The 20,746-nt window shown below is 40.7% G+C and overlaps 1 protein-coding gene across 1 annotated transcript in view; it reads right to left on the minus strand.

Moving 5' to 3' along the window:
• LOC137413152 (obscurin-like protein 1) overlaps positions 1–20,746 on the minus strand; it is a 135,967-nt gene that overhangs the window by 85,172 nt on the left and 30,049 nt on the right. The window contains exons 4-8 of the mRNA XM_078782520.1: positions 14,613–14,879; positions 11,737–12,030; positions 6,714–6,983; positions 2,339–2,986; positions 334–615 (exon numbers count right to left, since the gene is read on the minus strand). Coding sequence (XP_078638646.1) covers positions 334–615; positions 2,339–2,986; positions 6,714–6,983; positions 11,737–12,030; positions 14,613–14,879 — 1,761 coding nt within the window. The remainder of the gene's footprint in view (positions 1–333; positions 616–2,338; positions 2,987–6,713; positions 6,984–11,736; positions 12,031–14,612; positions 14,880–20,746) is intronic.

Here is a 20,746-nt window from a genome sequence, read left to right on the forward strand (position 1 = left end):
AAAACCGAATAGACTTGTTTTTGTCGCCTAACCAACTTATACACCAAGTTTTGTCCCCCATCCACAATTTTTGGAAATATCAATATTTGAAATATTTGAAAAAAGAAAAAGAAAAAAAGATTTTTTCAAAAATTTTTGATTTGATTTTTTAAAATTTGAAAATTTTTGAAGATTTTGAAATATTTGAAAATATTTGAAATATTTTTGAAATATTTTTAAATAATATTTGAATTATTGAAATTTGAAAATCATGCTCTATATCATAGGGAGTACACACACACAGCCTTTTATTATTATAGAAAAATTTTCACAGCCCAACCCCAACGTAATTACCAGATACAGTGACACAGAAGTCCAGTTGGTCATCATTCGTGAGGCAACTATATGAACCGGAGTCCTCAAGATCCACACGATTGATCAACAGGCGTCGCCATGTTCCATCTGCTTCCTGCTGATCTCGATCTCCTGGCAAAAGTTCCTCTCCACCATGAAACCACTTTACAGGAACCCCAGGCCGACACACCTGGCAGGTGAGCTCCAGGTGCTCTCCGGCAATCAAATGAAGGTCTCGCTGGATATCAGCATCACCTTCATACATAAACTTGTCTGGAGGGGCTGAACAACACGTAAGTGTTAGTTTAAAGAGGAGGTATGTAATGATATAATCTTTGTATATTATATTACTTTCATATTATCAATATATTCATATTTATTTAATATATAGATTTTAACAAGGCTCTGCTATCTAAACAGTGGCCTAGACTCCACCTGCTATAGGCATGAGCGAATCAGAGCTACCGTACCACTGCATACATCTGCGTGGGATTGTTCTTCAGCCAAATAGCCAATACCAGGAAGAGAATTAAATTATCAATTAAATTACCACCCCGGAGGGAAATTTTCAATTACGATCAGGACGCAACATAACAAAAGGAACAACAGAAGGAGAAGGGAGGGAAATGCCAAGAGCAGAAGGGAATGGATAAAGAGGAGATGCAGGTAATGATGTAACGTATTGGAGATCGCAAGAGGTGGACAAGATGGATACAGAAGCAAAATGTTGGGAGTGGTAAGGGATGGTTTAATTCTAATTGGTGTAGAAAAGATCAAGGTTTTGGACGGGGGTGGTTTGTGATGGTGGTGAACAGCTGTCTTGAAGACCTGGAGGGAAGAATGACATGGAAGAGAATGTGGAAGTTGGTTTCACAGGTGGAAAAAAGAAGAACACATGAGTGGAGGTGAGCAGTGATTCTGTATTTTGGAAGTTTCACTAGGAGAAGGCTGCTGGTGGACCCCGTCCATCCCATAGATACCTGGGAGAGGGGAACAAACCATGCGGAGAGGGCAGAGGGTGCAAGACCAGAAAGGATACAAGACTACTGAAGTGATCGACTCAGCTTCAGTGCAAGATTAATCACCAATGATCTTGAAGACTTTGGTTTGTTGAGAAAGTAGATGGACTGTGTTGAAAGCTCCAGCTTTCCAGAGAGACTTTCCAGAGACAGTTTGAAATATGTCCAGAGAGACAGCCCTGATCTCATGTCTGATATTGAGGACCTCCATCCATTGTTGGGAGAGAAGGAGCAGCATGTTCAAGGCAGAGTGACCATTTCTGAATCCGAACTGATGGTGTGAGATGAGGCACCTGGAGAAAAGGAAGGATTTCACATCAACTGCGATTGTGGATTCCGTGACCTTGCTGATGATTGTGAGGAAGCTCATCGGTTTGCAAGCTGATCCAGACAGCCAATGGGTGAGTTTCTGATGTCATGTCATGTCTGATTAACCTCAGTGTCACGTTTTGCACCCTTCATCAGCAATATTTGTCCACAGAAAGTTTTTATTTTATTTCATGATTCTCTCCCAGTCTTCCTCTCAAAGCTGGATAGAATGCATATTTACCTGTAATTCACATTCCAGGCAGGAAGACCCCAAATATTCTCTCCTATGTCAGTACTTTTATCAGTTAACATCCAGATGAACTGGAATAATTCAGGCATTTCCATGCGTCAGATGCTCAAACAGTTTGTATGCCACAGATTCAACTGGTTTTGAGGATAAAAAGACAACATCAATACAAAATAAAAAAACACTTAAATGAGCAGACAAAGACAAAATTTATACCACTAGGACAACACAGGGACACTTTGAAAATTAACTACCATTCCTAATCACAAGCTTCAAGAAAATAACGATACTACACAATTCTACAACGCTGGGCTCATAACATCGTTCATGAGCAACAAAAGCAACTTTCTACGTGTTCTGATTTGTGGATAAATGACAAAGAGCAAGACCTAAAACTTCCTAGTTGTTAGTAGAACAGTTGCAAACAAACCTTCCACAACCAGCTTGAAAGTAATGACATCATCTCTTGTGGAGCATTGGTAGATTCCAGAATGTTCCAGTCGTGATTTCTGAATGATTAGTCGTCGGATGCAGTCTTGGGCGTCCATCAAAAACTCGTCTTCATCCATTGTCACTTCTTTCTCACCTTTCTGGATTCCTTCCACTGTGTTGTTTCTCTTTGGAATGTCCATTCCCGTTACATCTGTTTCCACCTCCTCTTCCACAATTTCATTGGTCCTCGGTTCATTCCAATTTTCTTCCTTCTCATTCTCTGGAATGCATTTGCTTCGTAACATTTCCGTCTTACCAGGTACCTTGTCATCAATGTTGTTTCCATGGTCCATCTGTTCCAGATTCTCATCATCTTCTCTCTTTTCTGCAATCCCATCAGTTCTCGTTTTCCTATCTGGAATTTCTCCTGATGAAATGTCATCTTGGGGAGTTGTCTTCTTATTGTCGACAAACTCTATTAAATCTTCATCCATTTTCCGCCGAATTATCAGATCCTGTCCGTCACGTAACCACTTCGCAAAGCAATTACGAGTGGATGTCTGACAGATCAGGATCACGGGTTCTCCTGCTGTGACTGTCAACTCTGATTTGTGGTCTTCTAAAAGCTGTAACGTCTGGGGCACAGCTGGGATTGCCATAAAACATGTAGAGGAAAGAGAATAGAAGATGTAAAAAAAGGATCAGTACAAAGTAATCGTTGAAAACATCAAAATATTATAATCGTTAAGGTGTACTCATCTGAACTATTGTGAAAATGTTGACAATATTGGAATTTCAACATCACTTTGCATCAAAATGATCAAAATCTGCATAAAACAACAAAACTCCTTTTCTGCATCAGAGGAGCAACAGGTAAGGATGCCAATGATTATTATTGATAAATAATTAATATTACAGAGAATCGGTTTCATTGGTGGACAGAGGTTATGACCATTTCTGTTTACCTCCACCACCAAAGGTGGATGGAGGTTATGTTTTCACCCCTGTCTGTCTGTCTGTCTGTCTGTCTGTTTCTCTGTCTGTTTGTCTGTCCGATTGTGAACAAGATATCTCAACCCTGGTGTTGGGCTAGCGGCTAGGGTGCCGGCTTGGGATCCCAGGATCCTGGGTTCGAATCTCGGTCGATCGCTGAATTAACGCCAGGGGGGTTGACTCAGCCTGTCATCCTTCCGAGGTCGGCTAATTGAGTACCAGTTCACTGGTAATTCCCTGTTTGTCGTTAAAAGGCGTCAAAAAGGGTTGGCGTCAGGAAGGGCATCCGGCCGTAAAACATTGCTTCAAAAAGGGGACCAAAAAAACAACAACAACCACGGTTCCCGAAAAAGGCCAACCCCCGCTTTGCGGGGAAAAATGGCCTCTAAAGGTGGTTATTTTATATATATATATCTCAAAGGGTTGTGGACGGATTCGGACGAAATTTGGCAGCGAGCGAGCATGTGTGACAAGGACGAAATGATTAGATTTTGGTGAAGATCCGGATTCGGATCCGGCTACAATAATTTTTTACGTAAATCTTCACCATTGGGAGATCGGGCCAAAAACGATACACAGCAGGATATCTCAAAAAGTTCTGGATGGATTTGGACGAAACTTGGTGGACCGGTTGGGTGTCTGACAAGGACTAATCGATTCGATTTTGGTGAAGATCTGAATATGAATTCGGATATGATAATTATTTAAGTTTTAAAGTGATTCTTCACCATTGAGTGATGGGGCTAAAAACGATACATAGCAGGATATCGCAAAAAATTATGGATGAATTTGGACGAAACTTGTTGGACATGTTGTGTGTGTGACAAGGAGGAATTGGTTCGATTTTTGTGAAGATCCAGATCCGGATCCAGCGAGTAGAATTTTTAAAGTGATTCTATTTTGGATAGTTGAAACAACAACAACAACAACAACAACAACAACATGCATTTTAAGGCCATTTTCCCTGCTTGAGCGGGGGTTAGCCTTGCGGTCCCCATGACAATCTTCTCCATTTTGCCCTATTTTCTGCATCTCTCCTTGTTAACCCCCTTGCCCGCATTTCTTCTTCCACCATCTTTAGCCAAGTCTTTCACGGTCTTCCCCGTCCTCTACTTCCTTCTACATTCATTTCCATAACTCTTCTCAACCAGTCACTTTCATCCTTCCTCAACACATGACCAAACTATCTCAACCTGTTCCTCTTCACAGCATCAATCACAGGCTCTGTTCCCATCATCTTTCGCAATTCATCATTTGTCTTCCTCTCTCTCAACGATACTCCACACATCCACCGAACCATTTGCATTTCCACCCTTTCCAGCCTTCGTTGCTGCACTACGTTCATTACCCATGTCTCACTCCCATAAATCATAACACTTCTCACACATGCAGCATACACCTTTCCCTTCAGCTTCAACAACACTCCCCTCCTCATCAGCACACCACTCAGTTCCCGAAACTTCTTCCATGCACATCTCACTCTAGCAACCGTTGCCGAGTCTGATCCACCTTCTCCATTCAGCATGTCTCCGAGGTAGAAAAATGTTTTCACACCTTCCAGCTTCACGCCGTCTCCAAGACCCAACTCAACATTTCCTCCATCTGCAGTTCCCTCTGTGCACACCTTACATTTGAATGTAGCTGCCACACTGGTTAATGACCCTCTCAGACCACTACATTTTTGATGAACCCACTCAGCGCACATTGTACATGGAATGGACTTCACTCCGACACCCTTCCTGCACACAGCACATGGCCACTTCCCAGTTCTTTCCACCTCACCACATGCTTTACCACTTGCTATCACCTTCGTCTTTCCGATATTCACCTTCAGACCTTTTGTTTCCATACATTCCTTCCACTTGTTCATCTTTTCCTTCAGTCCATCCATACTTTCCGCAATCAACACCAGATCATCTGCATACAACAACTCCCACGGTAAACCCTCCTTTACGTTCTGAGCCAGCACCTCCATCACAGCGACAAATAGTAGTGGACTTATTACCAACCCCTGATGCACTCCCACCTTCACCTCAAACTCACAACTGTTCCCGTCCTTCATCCTTACAGCTGTGCGCGCTCTTTTGTACATTGCCATCACTACTCTGATCAACCATTCCTCCACTCCTAACTTCCTCAATGCCCATGTCAATACTTCGCGTGGAACCCTATCGAATGCTTTCTCCAGATCAACAAACCCAAGAAACAACTTCTTCCTCTTCTCCATGTACTTCTCCTGCAACTGCCTCACAATAAAGAGCGTGTCTGTCGTTCCTCTTCCTGGCATAAATCCAAACTGCATTTCGTCGATCTTCACCTTCTTCCTTATCCTCCTCTCCAACACCCTTTCCAATACCTTAATTCCATGCTCCAATAACTTTATCGCTCGGTACGAGCCACACTCCAGAGGGTCACCTTTCCCCTTGTATAAAGGGACGAGGGTACTCAGTTCCAAATCCACTGGAATGCGGCCTTCTTTCACCACCAGATTACAGATCTCTGTCATTCTCTTCACACCCCAACTTCCTGCTGCCTTCAACATATCTCCCACAACTCCCGTCGGCCCTCCCGCTTTTCTACTCTTCATTGCTTTTATCGCTTCGTATCGTTTGTCGTAAAAGGCGACAAACAGGGTTGGCGGCAGGAAGGGCATCCGGCCGTAAAACATTGCTTCAAAAAGGGGACCAACAAAAAACAACAACAACCACGGTGCCCGAAAAAGGCCAACCCCCGCTTTGCGGGGAAAATGGCCTCTAAAGGTGGTTTTTATTGCTTTTATCGCTTCCTCAACTTCCTTCTCAGTTATCTTCTCTGCCGGCCCTAAAACTGGGTTACTCTCTATGTTGCCATCCCATTCATTCTCTGTATTCAACAGCATTTCCATATATCTTTTCCATCTTCCTTTAATTCCATCTGGGTCCACAACGATTTGTCCCACTTCATCCTTCAAGCAACTCACCCCCATCACATCACACCTCTCTTTCGCTATCTGCTTTGCAATCCTGAATACCGCTCTCTGACCCTCTTCCCAATCCAAGCGTTCTCCGAACATTTTCCTACATGGGTTGGAAGTTCAGATCATATTCGTGGGAAGTCTTTGATATATGGGGCATTGCATATAGGATGAGATTAAGTAGGTAAAGTTCAACACGAGTCAGGTAAGAGAAAAACGAAATGGTATAAAGTTTGGAGATGTGATACTTGAGTGGCAATCATTTAATTGAGACTGAAATCCAAAGTTTCCACATTTTATCAATGCATTTGAGCAGAAGCATATTTAATATGTAATTATTTAGCAGATTAAAACAGCAATCACATTTGTATTCATAGAAAAAATATATATGAACAACTGATGTCTCATAAAAATGGAGGGCAGGCACCTTGAACATGGAGATCCGCAGCACTTTCTTCTGTTCGACAGACAAACTTCACCTTCATCTGATCATCCTCCCTCTCTACTTTGCTAATGGACAGGTAGTGTGTTCCACCATCTTGCTTTATCTTAAAGCGGCCTTCACTGGCAATTTCTTTTTGACCATTGAGCAGCCAATGGCCTTTCATGGGGTTCATAAGCTCCACACTAAATGTGGCTTCTTCCCCCTCTGGTAACAATATATCTTCAAGGCCACGTGTAAATTTGGCTTGCGACACTGTGGAAAGAAGGCAGCAAACATTTATTTGTGTAATCTTGACACTTCAATGATATTCTGAAAAGTAGGCTAAAAAAAGTCTGATTTGATCTCTGGTTAAATGTCCATCATCAAATGAAGACTCAAAGGCAATGCAGCTATTATACACATACATACATACACACATACATACACACATACATACATACATGCATACATACATACATACATATAAACACACATACATGCATACATGCATGCATACACACATACATCAACACATACAGTACATGCATACACATACATATTGTCGTGTTCACAGGCTGGTTAACACCGCCCCTTGAATGGATTGACCGAAACGGGTTATAACTCCGAGGTGTTCCAAATTATTGCGCTATAAGCTCACGCGCATGGCTGGGGAGAATCACAAGGACCTTCTAGCTTTTATAACCAAACGGGGTTATTCCCAAAACACATCCAGAGAAAATGAATTTAATAACAACTCTATGCAATGAGGTGAACAAGGAGGTAAAATAAATCCAATAAAATGGAAGGCGCCTCTCACAAGCACACTACCACAGTTACAAGCACAGCTGGTGTGAGGGACACAACCAGCTGACTTATCTGTGGTGGCAGCGGGGGGTGGGCATGATGAGGTGAAAGGTGATGCAAAGACAGCAGGACGAAAAGGCTAGGTGAAGAAGCAGAACGATTAACTGGCAAGGGAGGGAAGATGAGAACGGCTCCAGGGCCAAAGCAGGTGGGCAGGATGACCTCCTTAAATCACTCCTCCTTCTTTGCTAGATCAATCTCCCTGGAACTCCACACTTCTCCCCTCCAAAAATGCGAGCTCCACAGCGCACTGTTCATTCTCTCTCTCACTGTTCATTCTCCTCACTCAATCGAGTGCTTCTCTGTGTACTGATTGGTTACTCCCTCACACACCTCGAGGCTCCTCCTCCCTCCCCGCCCCCCCCTCCCCTCCTCTCTCAGATTTCTCGCAATTCTTTAAGAACTGTGCCTGCTCAATTATCCGCAGTTCTCACCAATCCTCCTCAATTCTCACCAATCCACCTCAGATCTCACCAATCCACCTCAGATCTCACCAATCCACCTCAAATCTCACCAATCCACCTCAGATCTCACCAATCCTCCTCAGATCTCACCAATCCCCCTCAGTTATCACCAATCGTCAGTTCTCACCAATCCTCCTCAAATCTCACCAATCCTTCTCAGTTCTCTTCAGTCCGCCCCCTCTCTCCTTGTCTGCCAGAATCCCATAGCTTTCTGCTTTGTTTTTCTGGGCTGGTGTGAACTCTGTTCTACAGAGATGTCACCCAGCACGCCCAGTGGATGTTTACAAGAGGTTTAACACACATTTCCCTAACTTTAATCCCTCTCTATCTTATTACAAGCATGACCTTTGTATCGTGCACATTCAAACAAAATCCTTAAGCTACCAGGTCCCGACATCCTTACATCGAGATTTGCTTCCTGCTTGCACACGGTCCATACTATTCTATACAGTTCTATCTCTTCAAAGGTAATCTCTAACCCCCCTTTCCTCCACCCTTAAGTGTAACACAAGTCTTCCAATCAAGTAACAACTGGGATCCTACATACTGGGAAGTAAACAGATATTTGTAGTGAGGAAAATTAACAAAGACTTCACCTTGTCTGTTATTCAAACCATGCTATACTTTCACTTGTGAGGCGAGCGCACGATAAGCAGTACGCATTCTTGGGACTGATTTTTATAAAGTCTAGATCTTAACATTCATCACAAATATAGTCACTCCAGAATCTAAATCACCAACAACTGAATAACTGAGGATTCTGATTCCGATTCCTACTCGATAAGAGCATCAGTGCTGTGGAAGCAGTTTCTTAGCAAGGGTTATATTGGGTGGTTTGCCATTGCCTTCCCAGTAGTAGTTAAGGCAGGAAAAATCACTTACACAATTAAATGCACATGTTCATTATGTGATTGTTTCACAAATATCTAACTAGTAAGTTCCATGTGCAACTGTACATTATTAAGTTACCTTATTTAACAATTTCTAGTTGAAGACAATGAAATCTAGTTTTAGAAGGTTTAAGGCAAATTATTGATTGGTAATTGAAAATGATTAATTTTCTTAACAATGGCATCTATAACACATATAACAATGGAAACTATAACTCACATAACAATGGAATCTACAACTCACATAACAATGGAATCTACAATCCCCATAACAATGGAATTGATAACTCACATAACAATGGAATATATAACTCACATAGCAATGGAATTGATAACCCACATAACAATGGAATTGATAACTCACATAACAATGGCATCTATAACACATATAACAATGGAAACTATAACTCACATAACAATGGAATCTATAACTCACATAACAATGGCATCTATAACACATATAACAATGGAATCTATAACTCACATAGCAATGGAATCTACAACTCACATAACAATGGAATCTACAATTCCCATAACAATGGAATTGATAACTCACATAACAATGGAATATATAACTCACATAGCAATGGAATTGATAACCCACATAACAATGGAATTGATAACTCACATAACAATGGAATATATAACTCACATAGCAATGGAATTGATAACCCACATAACAATGGAATTGATAACTCACATAACAATGGAACCTACAACTCACATAACAATGGCATCTATAACACATAAAACAATGGAATCTATAACTCACATAGCAATGGAATCTATAACTCACATAACAATGGAATCGATAACTCACATATCAATGGAATTGATAACTCACATAACAATGGAATATATAACTCACATAACAATGGCATCTATAACACATATAACAATGGAAACTATAACTCACATAACAATGGAATCTATAACTCACATAACAATGGAATCTACAATCCCCATAACAATGGAATTGATAATTCACATAACAATGGAATATATAACTCACATAGCAATGGAATTGATAACCCACATAACAATGGAATTGATAACTCACATAACAATGGAATCTATAACTCACATAACAATGGCATCTATAACACATATAACAATGGAATCTATAACTCACATAGCAATGGAATCTACAACTCACATAACAATGGAATCTACAATTCCCATAAGAATGGAATTGATAACTCACATAACAATGGAATATATAACTCACATAACAATGGAATTGATAACCCACATAACAATGGAATTGATAACTCACATAACAATGGAATATATAACTCACATAACAATGGCATCTATAACACATAAAACAATGGAATCTATAACTCACATAGCAATGGAATCTATAACTCACATATCAATGGAATCTATAACTCACATAACAATGGCATCTATAACACATAAAACAATGGAATCTATAACTCACATAACAATGGAATCGATAACTCACATATCAATGGAATTGATAACTCACATAACAATGGAATATATAACTCACATAGCAATGGAATCGATAACCCACATAACAATGGAATCTACAATTTACATAACAAAGGCATCTATAACACATATAACAAAGGCATCTATAACACATACAACAATGGAATCTATAACTCACAAAGCAATGGAATCTATAAACCACATAACAATGGAATCTATAATTCACATAACAATGGAATCGATAACTCACACAACAATGGAATTGAAAACTCACATAACAATAGAATCTATAATTCACATAGCAATGGAATCTATAATTCACATAACAATGGAATCGATAACTCACATAACAATGGAATCTATAACTCACATAGCAATGGAATCTATAAACCACATAACAATGGAATCTATAATTCACATAACAATGGAATCGATAACTCACATAACAATGGAATTGATAACTCACATAACAATGGAATCTATAACTCACATAACAATGGAATCTATAATTCACATAGCAATGGAATCGATAACTCACATAACAATGGATTATATAATACATAACAATGGAATCTATAACTCACATAACAATGGAATTGATAACTCACATAACAATGGAATCTATAACTCACATAACAATGGAATCTATAACTCACATAGCAATGGAATCTATAACCCACATAACAATGGAATCTATAACTCACATAGCAATGGAATCGATAGCTCACATAACAATGGCATCTATAACCCACATAACAATGGAATCTATAACCGACAGAACAATGGAATCTATAACTCACATAGCAATGGAAACTTTAACTCACATAACAATGGAATCTATAACCCACATAGCAATGGAATCTATAATTCACATAACAATGGAATCGATAACTCACATAACAATGGAATTGATAACTCACATAACAATGGAATCTATAACTCACATAACAATGGAATCTATAATTCACATAACAATGGAATCGATAACTCACATAACAATGGATTATATAATACATAACAATGGAATCTATAACTCACATAACAATGGAATTGATAACTCACATAACAATGGAATCTATAACTCACATAACAATGGCATCTATAACCCACATAACAATGGAATCTATAACCGACAGAACAATGGAATCTATAACTCACATAGCAATGGAATCGATAGCTCACATAACAATGGCATCTATAACCCACATAACAATGGAATCTATAACCGACAGAACAATGGAATCTATAACTCACGTAACAATGGAAACTTTAACTCACATAACAATGGAATCTAAAATTCACATGGCAATGGAATCTATAACTCACATAATAATGGAATCTATAACTCACATAAGTGGATGGAGCCTGGAATGTCCTTACAGATGCTCTGGCCATTTGTGTAAACAGCAAATACACGAAATATGTACTCGCCGTCCTCAGGAACCACCGCAGTCGTATTTGTTTCCTGAAGATATTCAGCTTGATGGCAGCAGAACCACTTATTGCTTCCCAATTTGCTATGCTCCACCTTGTAGCCATGGACCCCCACCGATGGATTCGGAGGGAGCCAGGAAAGCATGGCCGATGTCTCTGATGATTTTTGTAACATTGGTTGCTCTGGGGGGCTGATATCTATCTTGTGAGCTGAAAATGAGAAAAAAATGAAGTTGCTTGACCTGGTGTAAATAGACTAAACTAACCACCAATTGGAGTTACAAACCAGATAAATTTGCATCACTTGTCAAGTTATAAGCAATTATTTTTTCAAGTAGCACTTTTCAGGTCAGAAGTAAATTGTCAAAATGAAGAAGAAATAAGTAAAAAGTAAAATGCTTTACTTATGTAAGAAGAGGTAAGAAAAGGGAAAGTCAACACAAAAAACGGTAAGAAATGTTTTAGAATTTCAGGAAAGATTTAAAACAATAATTAATAAGCGTGAATTTTTTTAAAGGCATCAAGTTTCATAGTTGAGGATCATATCGGACAAATTATCGATCGATTTTAAAAGTCCTCACCCAAGTGCGAGAAATTACTGGGAGATTCCCTTTATTCAATCATGGCTTTCTTTCGAGGTATAAGTTGCGATCAGTTTGGAAATCTCGGCAGGAACCAATTGATTTTTGATGTTGCAGGTTTTAAAGAGCTTTGCAGTTGCTGCTGCTGCTGTTGTTGTTGTTGTTGTTGTTGTTATTGGGGATATTGTTGGGGGTCGATTTTTGAAATGTGCACCCATTGGTCAGACAGCTGCAAGACCATACCCATGTCTGTTGCTTGACTCCACCCACCATAGCACCGAGATGAAATTATATGGCCGCCATCTTGGTTTTCTGGTGGGCCTAATATATCAGGCCTGTAGGTCATGTCACGTTGGGCGCTTTCAAGGACTTCACAACAGCAAAGGCTCAACTGTTTATTACAGTATAAAGCAAACCAATCATTACTTGGGTCTCAGATAATAAGGCTGTGCCCAAGAGCTCACAACAGCAGGTTCTTCACCCCCGGCTCAGCATGCCAGACTCCTCCCCCGTGGGCACGTCACATCCCATGACGTGTATCCGTGCATCAAGTATACTTGCATTATACATTGTGCATTTGCATTATAACACAATACACTGCCGGGGCTTGTTGCGTCAGATTTCCATTGGCTTTGTTTGGGTCGAGTGTTATTCACGATGAGGGACCCTGAAAAATGTAATCATATGTCGAATAATAGTAAGGTTTAATCATGCCCATCAGAACACACGGTACTCAAGCGTTACATAATCAAGCTTTACATTACGCAGATTACTAAAACAAATAGTGTTACATAATTTTTGAATGGTCCCATATTGTGGTGAAGCAATCCGTGACCGTGTGACAATCAGATCATTCTGATATAACCGTGGGGAGGGTGACATGGATGAAAGGTGTTGAGTTAATTAATTAATTGTGGTGAAGTAATCCGTGACCGTGTGACAATCAGATCATTCTGATATAACCGTGGGGAGGGTGACATGGATGAAAGGTGTTGAGTTAATTAATTAATTAATTGTGGTGAAGCAATCCGTGACCATGTGACAATCAGATCATTCTGATATAACCGTGGGGAGGGTGACATGGATGAAAGGTGTTGAGTTAATTATTTAATTGTGGTGAAGCAATCCGTGACCGTGTGACAATCAGATCATTCTGATATAACCGTGGGGAGGGTGACATGGATGAAAGGTGTTGAGTTAATTAATTAATTGTGGTGAAGCAATCCATGACCGTGTGATAATCTGATCATTCTGATATAACCGCGAGGAGGGTGACATGGATGAAAGGTGTTGAGTTAATTAATTAACAGCGCATTAAATGTGCGTCTCCCAGATTTTTTTTCACAGGTTGTGACCACAGTGTGGTCATTCCTGTTATTATGAAATCAAAAATCTTCTAAAATCTTCCGTGTTGGACCTAGTGACGTGTACTGAGGATTGGATTGATGTAATTATATTTATGAGCTTGAACTATGATATTTTGCTGCCTTATTCTCAAGAAGTTACATGTGCTTGAGGAAACGAAGCGTGTAAAACTTCTCAGATGGACTTGTAGTAATCCAAGTGCTTCATTATCGGAGTAATGAACGTCTTATTTAACCATCATTGGATTTAGGCAATATTGCGCAGATAGAAGGAAATTGATTTAACTGTTTTAGCAATAGGTGAGCCTGGTGTTGGCTTAGCGGTTAGGGTGCTGGTTTGGGATCCTAGGATCCAGGGTTTGAATCCCAGTCAATCGCTGAAGTAATGCCAGCGGCGTTGACTCGGCCTGTCATCCTTCTGATGTCGGAAAATTGAGTACCAGGTCACTGGTAATTCCCTGTGTGTCGCAAGAGGTGACCAACAGGGTTGGCGGCAGGAAGGGCATCCGGCCATAAAACATTGCTTCAAAAAAGGGGACCACGGTGCCTGAAAAAGGCCAACCTCTGCTCTGCGGGGAAAAATGGTCTCTAAAGGTGGTTCTGTTTTAGCAATAGGTAGATAAATTAATTAGTAACTTTCTATGTAAATATTACAATGTACAATTAAAAGTAATTTTTTCTACCACATTTACGAGATTCATCCAATGACCCAATCATATTAAAGATCCCATAAAATCCTGAACAAACACAGTTTATTAAATTTATATAAATGTTAAATAAACAGTCCTTTTGTGGATGAAAGTTTTAAAAAATCATATGATGCAGAATACAGAGAAATAAAGAGAACCTGCACCCTTGACGCAGAGTTGAGATGTGGTTCGGGATCCATCAACCACGAAGCTGACCTCTCCAGAATCTTCTGGTCTAAGATCGTGCAAGATGAGAAAGCGAAACAGACCATCCTCTTGGATCACAGCACGTGGATGATGAAGAACCTTCTCTCCCTTCCAGAGCCAGTGGCTCTGCAATTGTGAGCTTGTCATCTGTGTTTGGAATACAGCTTGATCACCCTCTGTTGCCTTCAATTTCCTTGGAAGGCGCTTAGCTATTTTCCCTGCATGGAGGAGAAGGAAACATGTCCAGGAAAGTCAATTGTGATTTGTATAACAGAAATAGTTATCGAAGCCAAACTCAAAATTCCTGCTTTCCATTTCACATCTAGATCTCAATTCCATTAACAATATAATCAACTCCGCTCCTCCAATATCTACAATTTGTTTTGCTTGTTTTTCGTTGTTAATTAAAAACAAAAGAACATTTAATTGATTGAATAAACGTTAATGTTAATTAAAATTTTGAAATGCAATTAATTATTTTGACCTCTCCTCCCCTCTTCCACTACACCTAAACCTCAGAAAAGTGCAGAGGAAGCGCACCTGCTTTTGAGCTGTGTAGTCCGGTTTAAATTCTCAAGCTGACGATAAACTATCGGACAGCTGTTTTGCAAGTAAGTAATGGATGGCATCACTGAGTGTACTGTCCCTCGGATGGGTATTAGCCGGGAAACCATCTGCCAGCAATGAATGCTGTGGGTGTTCAAAATCCCACGGTCTTTTTTACCAAGAGTATGAAGTTGTTACTGACATCCTGAACAAATTCCAAATTCCTGCCCTATAATGTGTCCACCCACACTTTTTCACATTTACACTGTTTGTCAGTTATTTCATGGCTGCTTACACAATCTTTGTCTATTCATCCCACTCGGTCCCGTTGTCCTGTCTGTCCCTACTTTTGCTTTCGATGAGTTCGTTCCTTCCCAATTTCTCTGTCCTCCCTTATATGCCAACTTCTGCTCCTTCGTTGTGTCAACATCACTCTATTTTCATTTAGCTCTGCAATGAGCCTCAATGTTTGTGTAATGTGGAAGGGGCACTGCATCAGTGGCACTCGCCACACCACAGCAACCACCAGGCTAAATTCGAAATTTAATAGTACTATGGTCCAATACGCATTAGCTCCCGACAACCTTTCCACTACTGTGTAAGCAACATCACAACTTCTCTCTTCCTGGTTGCACAGGTGGCACAGGATTGCACAAGAGCTGATTGCCTGTGACATGTTGTGTAAACATATTTTATGAGCACGCATTCTTCATATGACAACAAGAAAAAACACAGGGGCAATACCCCTAGTGCTCACCTGGTAGAATAAACAGTATACTGCACGGAATAAGGGTATTTTATACGAATGTCAATGCTTACTAGAAGACAGGGCAACATGTAGAATCATACTAACATAATCATAAGAGTTTATACAAAAAAAATTAAAAAAAATACATATTTTGGGGGGCAACCCCCCCCCCCCCTTCCCACCCCGTGACCCTTCTCAGACCCCAATTTTTCCAATGCCTTGAACAAACATTGGTACATCACGGATGATGAAGGTTTTGATGAAGTTTCAACAAAATTGTGTGTGTAGGTTCTGAGAAAAAAGCAAAAACCTATTTTGGGGGGCATGCCCCCCCCCCATACACCACCTTAGACCCCAATTTTTTAAATTCCAGGAACAAAATTTGGTACAATACGGGTGATTAAGATTGTGGCCAAGTTTCATCGGAATTGCATGTGTAGTTTCTGAAAAGAAAGCAGATACCTATTTTGGGGGCAACCCTCCCTCCCCCCCCCCCCCCCATAGACCCCGAAAGGAGCACGTTTTTTTTTAATGCCGTGAACAAGCTTTGGTACATCACGGGTGGTGAAGGTTGTGGTGAAGTTTCATCGAAATCGTTTATGTAGTTTCAGAGAAGAAAGCAAATTACTATTTTGGGGGGGTCAAACCTGGACCCACTTTGACCCCTTGTTACTCCCAAAGGGGCAGGTTTTTTTTTTAATGCCGTGAACAAACTTTGGTACATCACGGGTGGTGAAGGTCGTGGTAAAGTATCATCGGAATTGCGTGTGTAGTTTCTGAAAAGAAAGCAGATACCTATTTTAGGGGGCAACCGCCCCCCCCATAGACCCCGAAAGAGGCAGGGTTTTTTTTAATGCCGTGAACAAACTTTGGTACATCACGGGTGGTGAAGGTCGTGGTAAAGTTTCATCGAACTGGTGTGTGTAGTTTCAGAGGAAAAAGCAAATTCCTATTTTGAGGGGTCAAACCTGGATCCACTTTAACCCCCGAAAGACCCCTTGAGACCCCGATTTTTTGAATGCCGTGAACAAACTTTAGTCACAACACAACAAATATAATTTGTGCCAAATTTGGTCACAATCCTATCAGCAGTTTCAGAGAAGAAGTTTCAAGTGTTTACGGATGGACTGACGGACGGACGGACAACGCGCCATCGCATAATCTCCCGTGGACTTCGTTCCAGGTGAGCTATAAAAAGATGAATTAAATAAAGTTTAGTTTTCCTGTTTCTAAAAACCTTGTTCTCTTCAAATGGCCAACAACAAAACAATTTTTGGTTTACTATTGTGGATCAGCTTGCTATGCTCACCTCACCACACGTCGCTAATGGGGCACAGGCTTGTTACCCTGCGCTCGCGAAGCGAAAAGCGAGGTTAAGCATTCCCCCTACGTACGTGTGCCGTGTGCCGTACATGTCTGCATTTTCAAAATTCATTTTCTCGGCAACAGTTGGTCCGATTGGCATGGAATTTTCACCATAGGAGCGCCTCCTCCTGTAGAATATTTGAATGATTATTATGACGTCATAGGTCACGTGGTGCAAGCGCCATCTTTGAAAAACTTCGCACCTCTATATCTCTGAAACCACTCCATGGAAAAAATTGAGGCCTGGCTCATTGTCAACTACTCCCCATGGGGAATAAGCACTTATCCATCCGATCATTGTTTATTTTTTTCAGTAACTGTTGGTCTGATGGAGACGAAATTTTCACCATAGGAGCGCCTCCTCCTTTAGAATATTTTAATGATAATCATGACGTCATAGGTCATGTGTTACAGGTGCCATCTTCAAAAAACCGAAAAATGTTGCACCTCTATATCTCCAAAACCGCTGCTTGGAAAAAAATTGAAACATGGTTCATTGTAAAGAACTCCACATGGGGAATAGGTGTTGTTAACGATGACGTCATTGGTGCCATAATTATGACGTCATAATTCGACAGGGACAATGCTTAGTCTGATCAGTTTGAAATGTGTTGAGCGTGATCTATGCAACAATTATATTAGAGAATATAAATTTATGATGTCATCGCTCACGTGGTCTGGCAGCCATATTGGATCAAAGAAAAAAAATGTTCAAAAACAGAAGAGTTGCCTCGCAACAAGTTGACTGCGCAGGGTAAGTATTCTATGAATAATTCACCAAATGTCCGTCCGTCTGTGTGTCCGTCCGTCCGTTCGAAGGTACCGTAAAAACTGCTGAATCGATCGCAACGATATTTTGTGTGGATAATCCTGGGATCTCCAGGAGTAAAATAGGCTATTTAGTTTTCCCAATTTCAGCTTGTCTCCAGCATTCTCAGGTTTGGACTCCCGCATAACATTCGTGTTTGCATAACGTTCATTGTGACGATGTTCTCATAGTGACGATGTTGTTTTCCCGGGTGTCGCACAAACGGTTGCACCGATCGCTGCACAGCTACACCGATCAGACTCGGTGACCTCAGACAAAGACCTTTTATAAGGACACGGGTTGAATCCCTGCTTGAGAGAATTCCACCTCTCTTGCCTTTGCTCCCCGATCACGGCCATCTCTCCAACTTACAATCCCACGAGATATGCGGAAAGGACGACCCAAAACCAATATAAACATCATTAAACATCATCTATCTATAATTCCACTAATCTCTGTGTGTATGTTTGTCTGTGACCGCTGTTTCTCGACAACTACCGGTCCGATATACTTTAAACTTGCCAGGTATATTGCTGGGGACCCGAGGATGTGCCTTTTCAAGGTTTGAAATTAATCGGACAAGTAGTTAGCGAGCTATGTCCAAAAAACGATTCAACCAATCAGAGAGCAGCGAGCTATCACGTGTGCCGAACGTGGCGAACAGACTCTGCCTCGGACGGCACATTTGAGAGCGTATTCATTTATTTCACGTTGGCAAACTATGTTGGCGTTAAACTATGTTTTACAACTAATTAAAACTAATTTGCGATTCTTTCGCTTTCCTGCGCGTTTGTGCACGCTATGGCGATTTCTTTACCAAACTCCGCAAGCCGTTCGCTTTGGACCAAACCATTTCATGTAAATAGAGGGGGGGGGGATTGTCACCGTACTCGCAAGCCGTTCGCTTTGGACCAAACCATTTCATGTAAATAGAGGGGGGGGATATAATTTTAGATATAGATATAGTACGGGCATGCCCTAGGAAGTACGGGCATGTACGGGCATATATATATAGTACGGGCATGCCCTAGTTCGTATATAAACAACATTAAAAGTAAATAATGACCTCGGCCAAAGTTCAAACGACATTTAATCTCTACATGAGATAATTCCACATACAGTCACGTGAAAAAGTAAGTACACCCCATGTAAAGTTTTGACTTTTTCAACATATTTCAACATACAGCTATGTGATCTTCATTTCAACAATATTGACAGCTAAAGGTGATATAATATAACAAATATCATGAAACATTTACATTTTGTAGTCCATTGTATAATTTAAATAAACATAAATGCAAATTTCGCATGTGGAAAAAGTAAGTACACCCTTGGATCTAATAGGTGGTATTGCCCCCTTTGGCAGAAACAACTAAAGTAGGCGTTTCGTATAACTGTCTACCAGTCTCTGACATCGACTGGGAGAAATTTTTTCCCACTCCTCCATGCAGAATTCTTTCAGCTGTAAAATGTTTGAGGGGTTTCTTGCATGCACAGCTCGTTTCAAATAACCCCATAACATCTCGATGGGATTTAGATCTGGGCTTTGACTTGGCCATTCCAGAACCCTCCATTTCTTTCTTTTCAGCCATTCCTTGGTGGATTTACTGGTATGTTTAGGGTCATTGTCGTGTTGCAAGGTCCACCTTCGGTTGAGCTTCAACTTTCCGACAGATGGCCTCACATTATCCTCAAGCACCCTCTGGTACAATGAAGAATTCATAGTGGATTCTATGATGGTGAGCTGCCCAGGCCCTGATGCAGCGAAGCTGCCCCAAACCATAATATTTCCACCACCATGCTTTACAGTTGGTATCAGGTTCTTGTGGTCAAATGCTGTCTTTGGTTTTCGCCAAACATGTCTTCTGGTACTGTGGCCAAATAGCTCTACCTTTGACTCATCTGTCCAGAGCACATTGTTCCAGAAGTGCTGGTCTTTGCCTAGGTGTTCATTGGCAAACATTAGTCTTGCCTTGATGTTCTTTCTGGACAGCAAAGGTTTCCTCCTGGCACACCTCCCAGGCAAATAAAATTTGTGCAGCCTCTTTCTAATGATAGACTCGTGCACTTTGACATCAACAGTGGCAAGAGCTACCTGTAGGTCCCATGATGACATTCTGGGGTTCTTAGAGACTTCTTTCAGCATCATGCGGTTTGCCCTCGGGCTGAACGTGCTGGGGCGGCCTGGCCTGAACAAGTTGGCAGTTGTTTGGAATCTTCTCCACTTGTAGATGATCTTCCGGACAGTCGAATGATTGATTTCAAATTGTTTAGAGATATTTTCAAATCCCCTCCCAGACTCGAGGGCATCTATAACCTTCTTTCTGAAGGCCTCAGAGAGCTCTTTTGATCTAGGCATGGTGACGCCGCACACTTCAACAACAAAGAGCAAACCAAACTAAATGTCTGAGGTTTAAATAAGACAGGTTCCTCCAAGATCCTCTCTAACGATGTTCTAATCATTTGCACCTGAGATGGTGCATCTGATTCTACTTTTAGGTATTTGAAGTAGTGATAAATGTAGGGGTGTACTTACTTTTTCCACATGCAAAATTTGCATTTATGTTTTTTTTAAATTATACAATGGACTACATAATGTAAATGTTTCATGATATTTG

This window comes from Myxine glutinosa, chromosome 7 (genome assembly GCF_964187855.1).
Source record: "Myxine glutinosa chromosome 7, kmMyxGlut1.1, whole genome shotgun sequence".
Lineage (NCBI taxonomy): Eukaryota > Metazoa > Chordata > Myxini > Myxiniformes > Myxinidae > Myxine > Myxine glutinosa.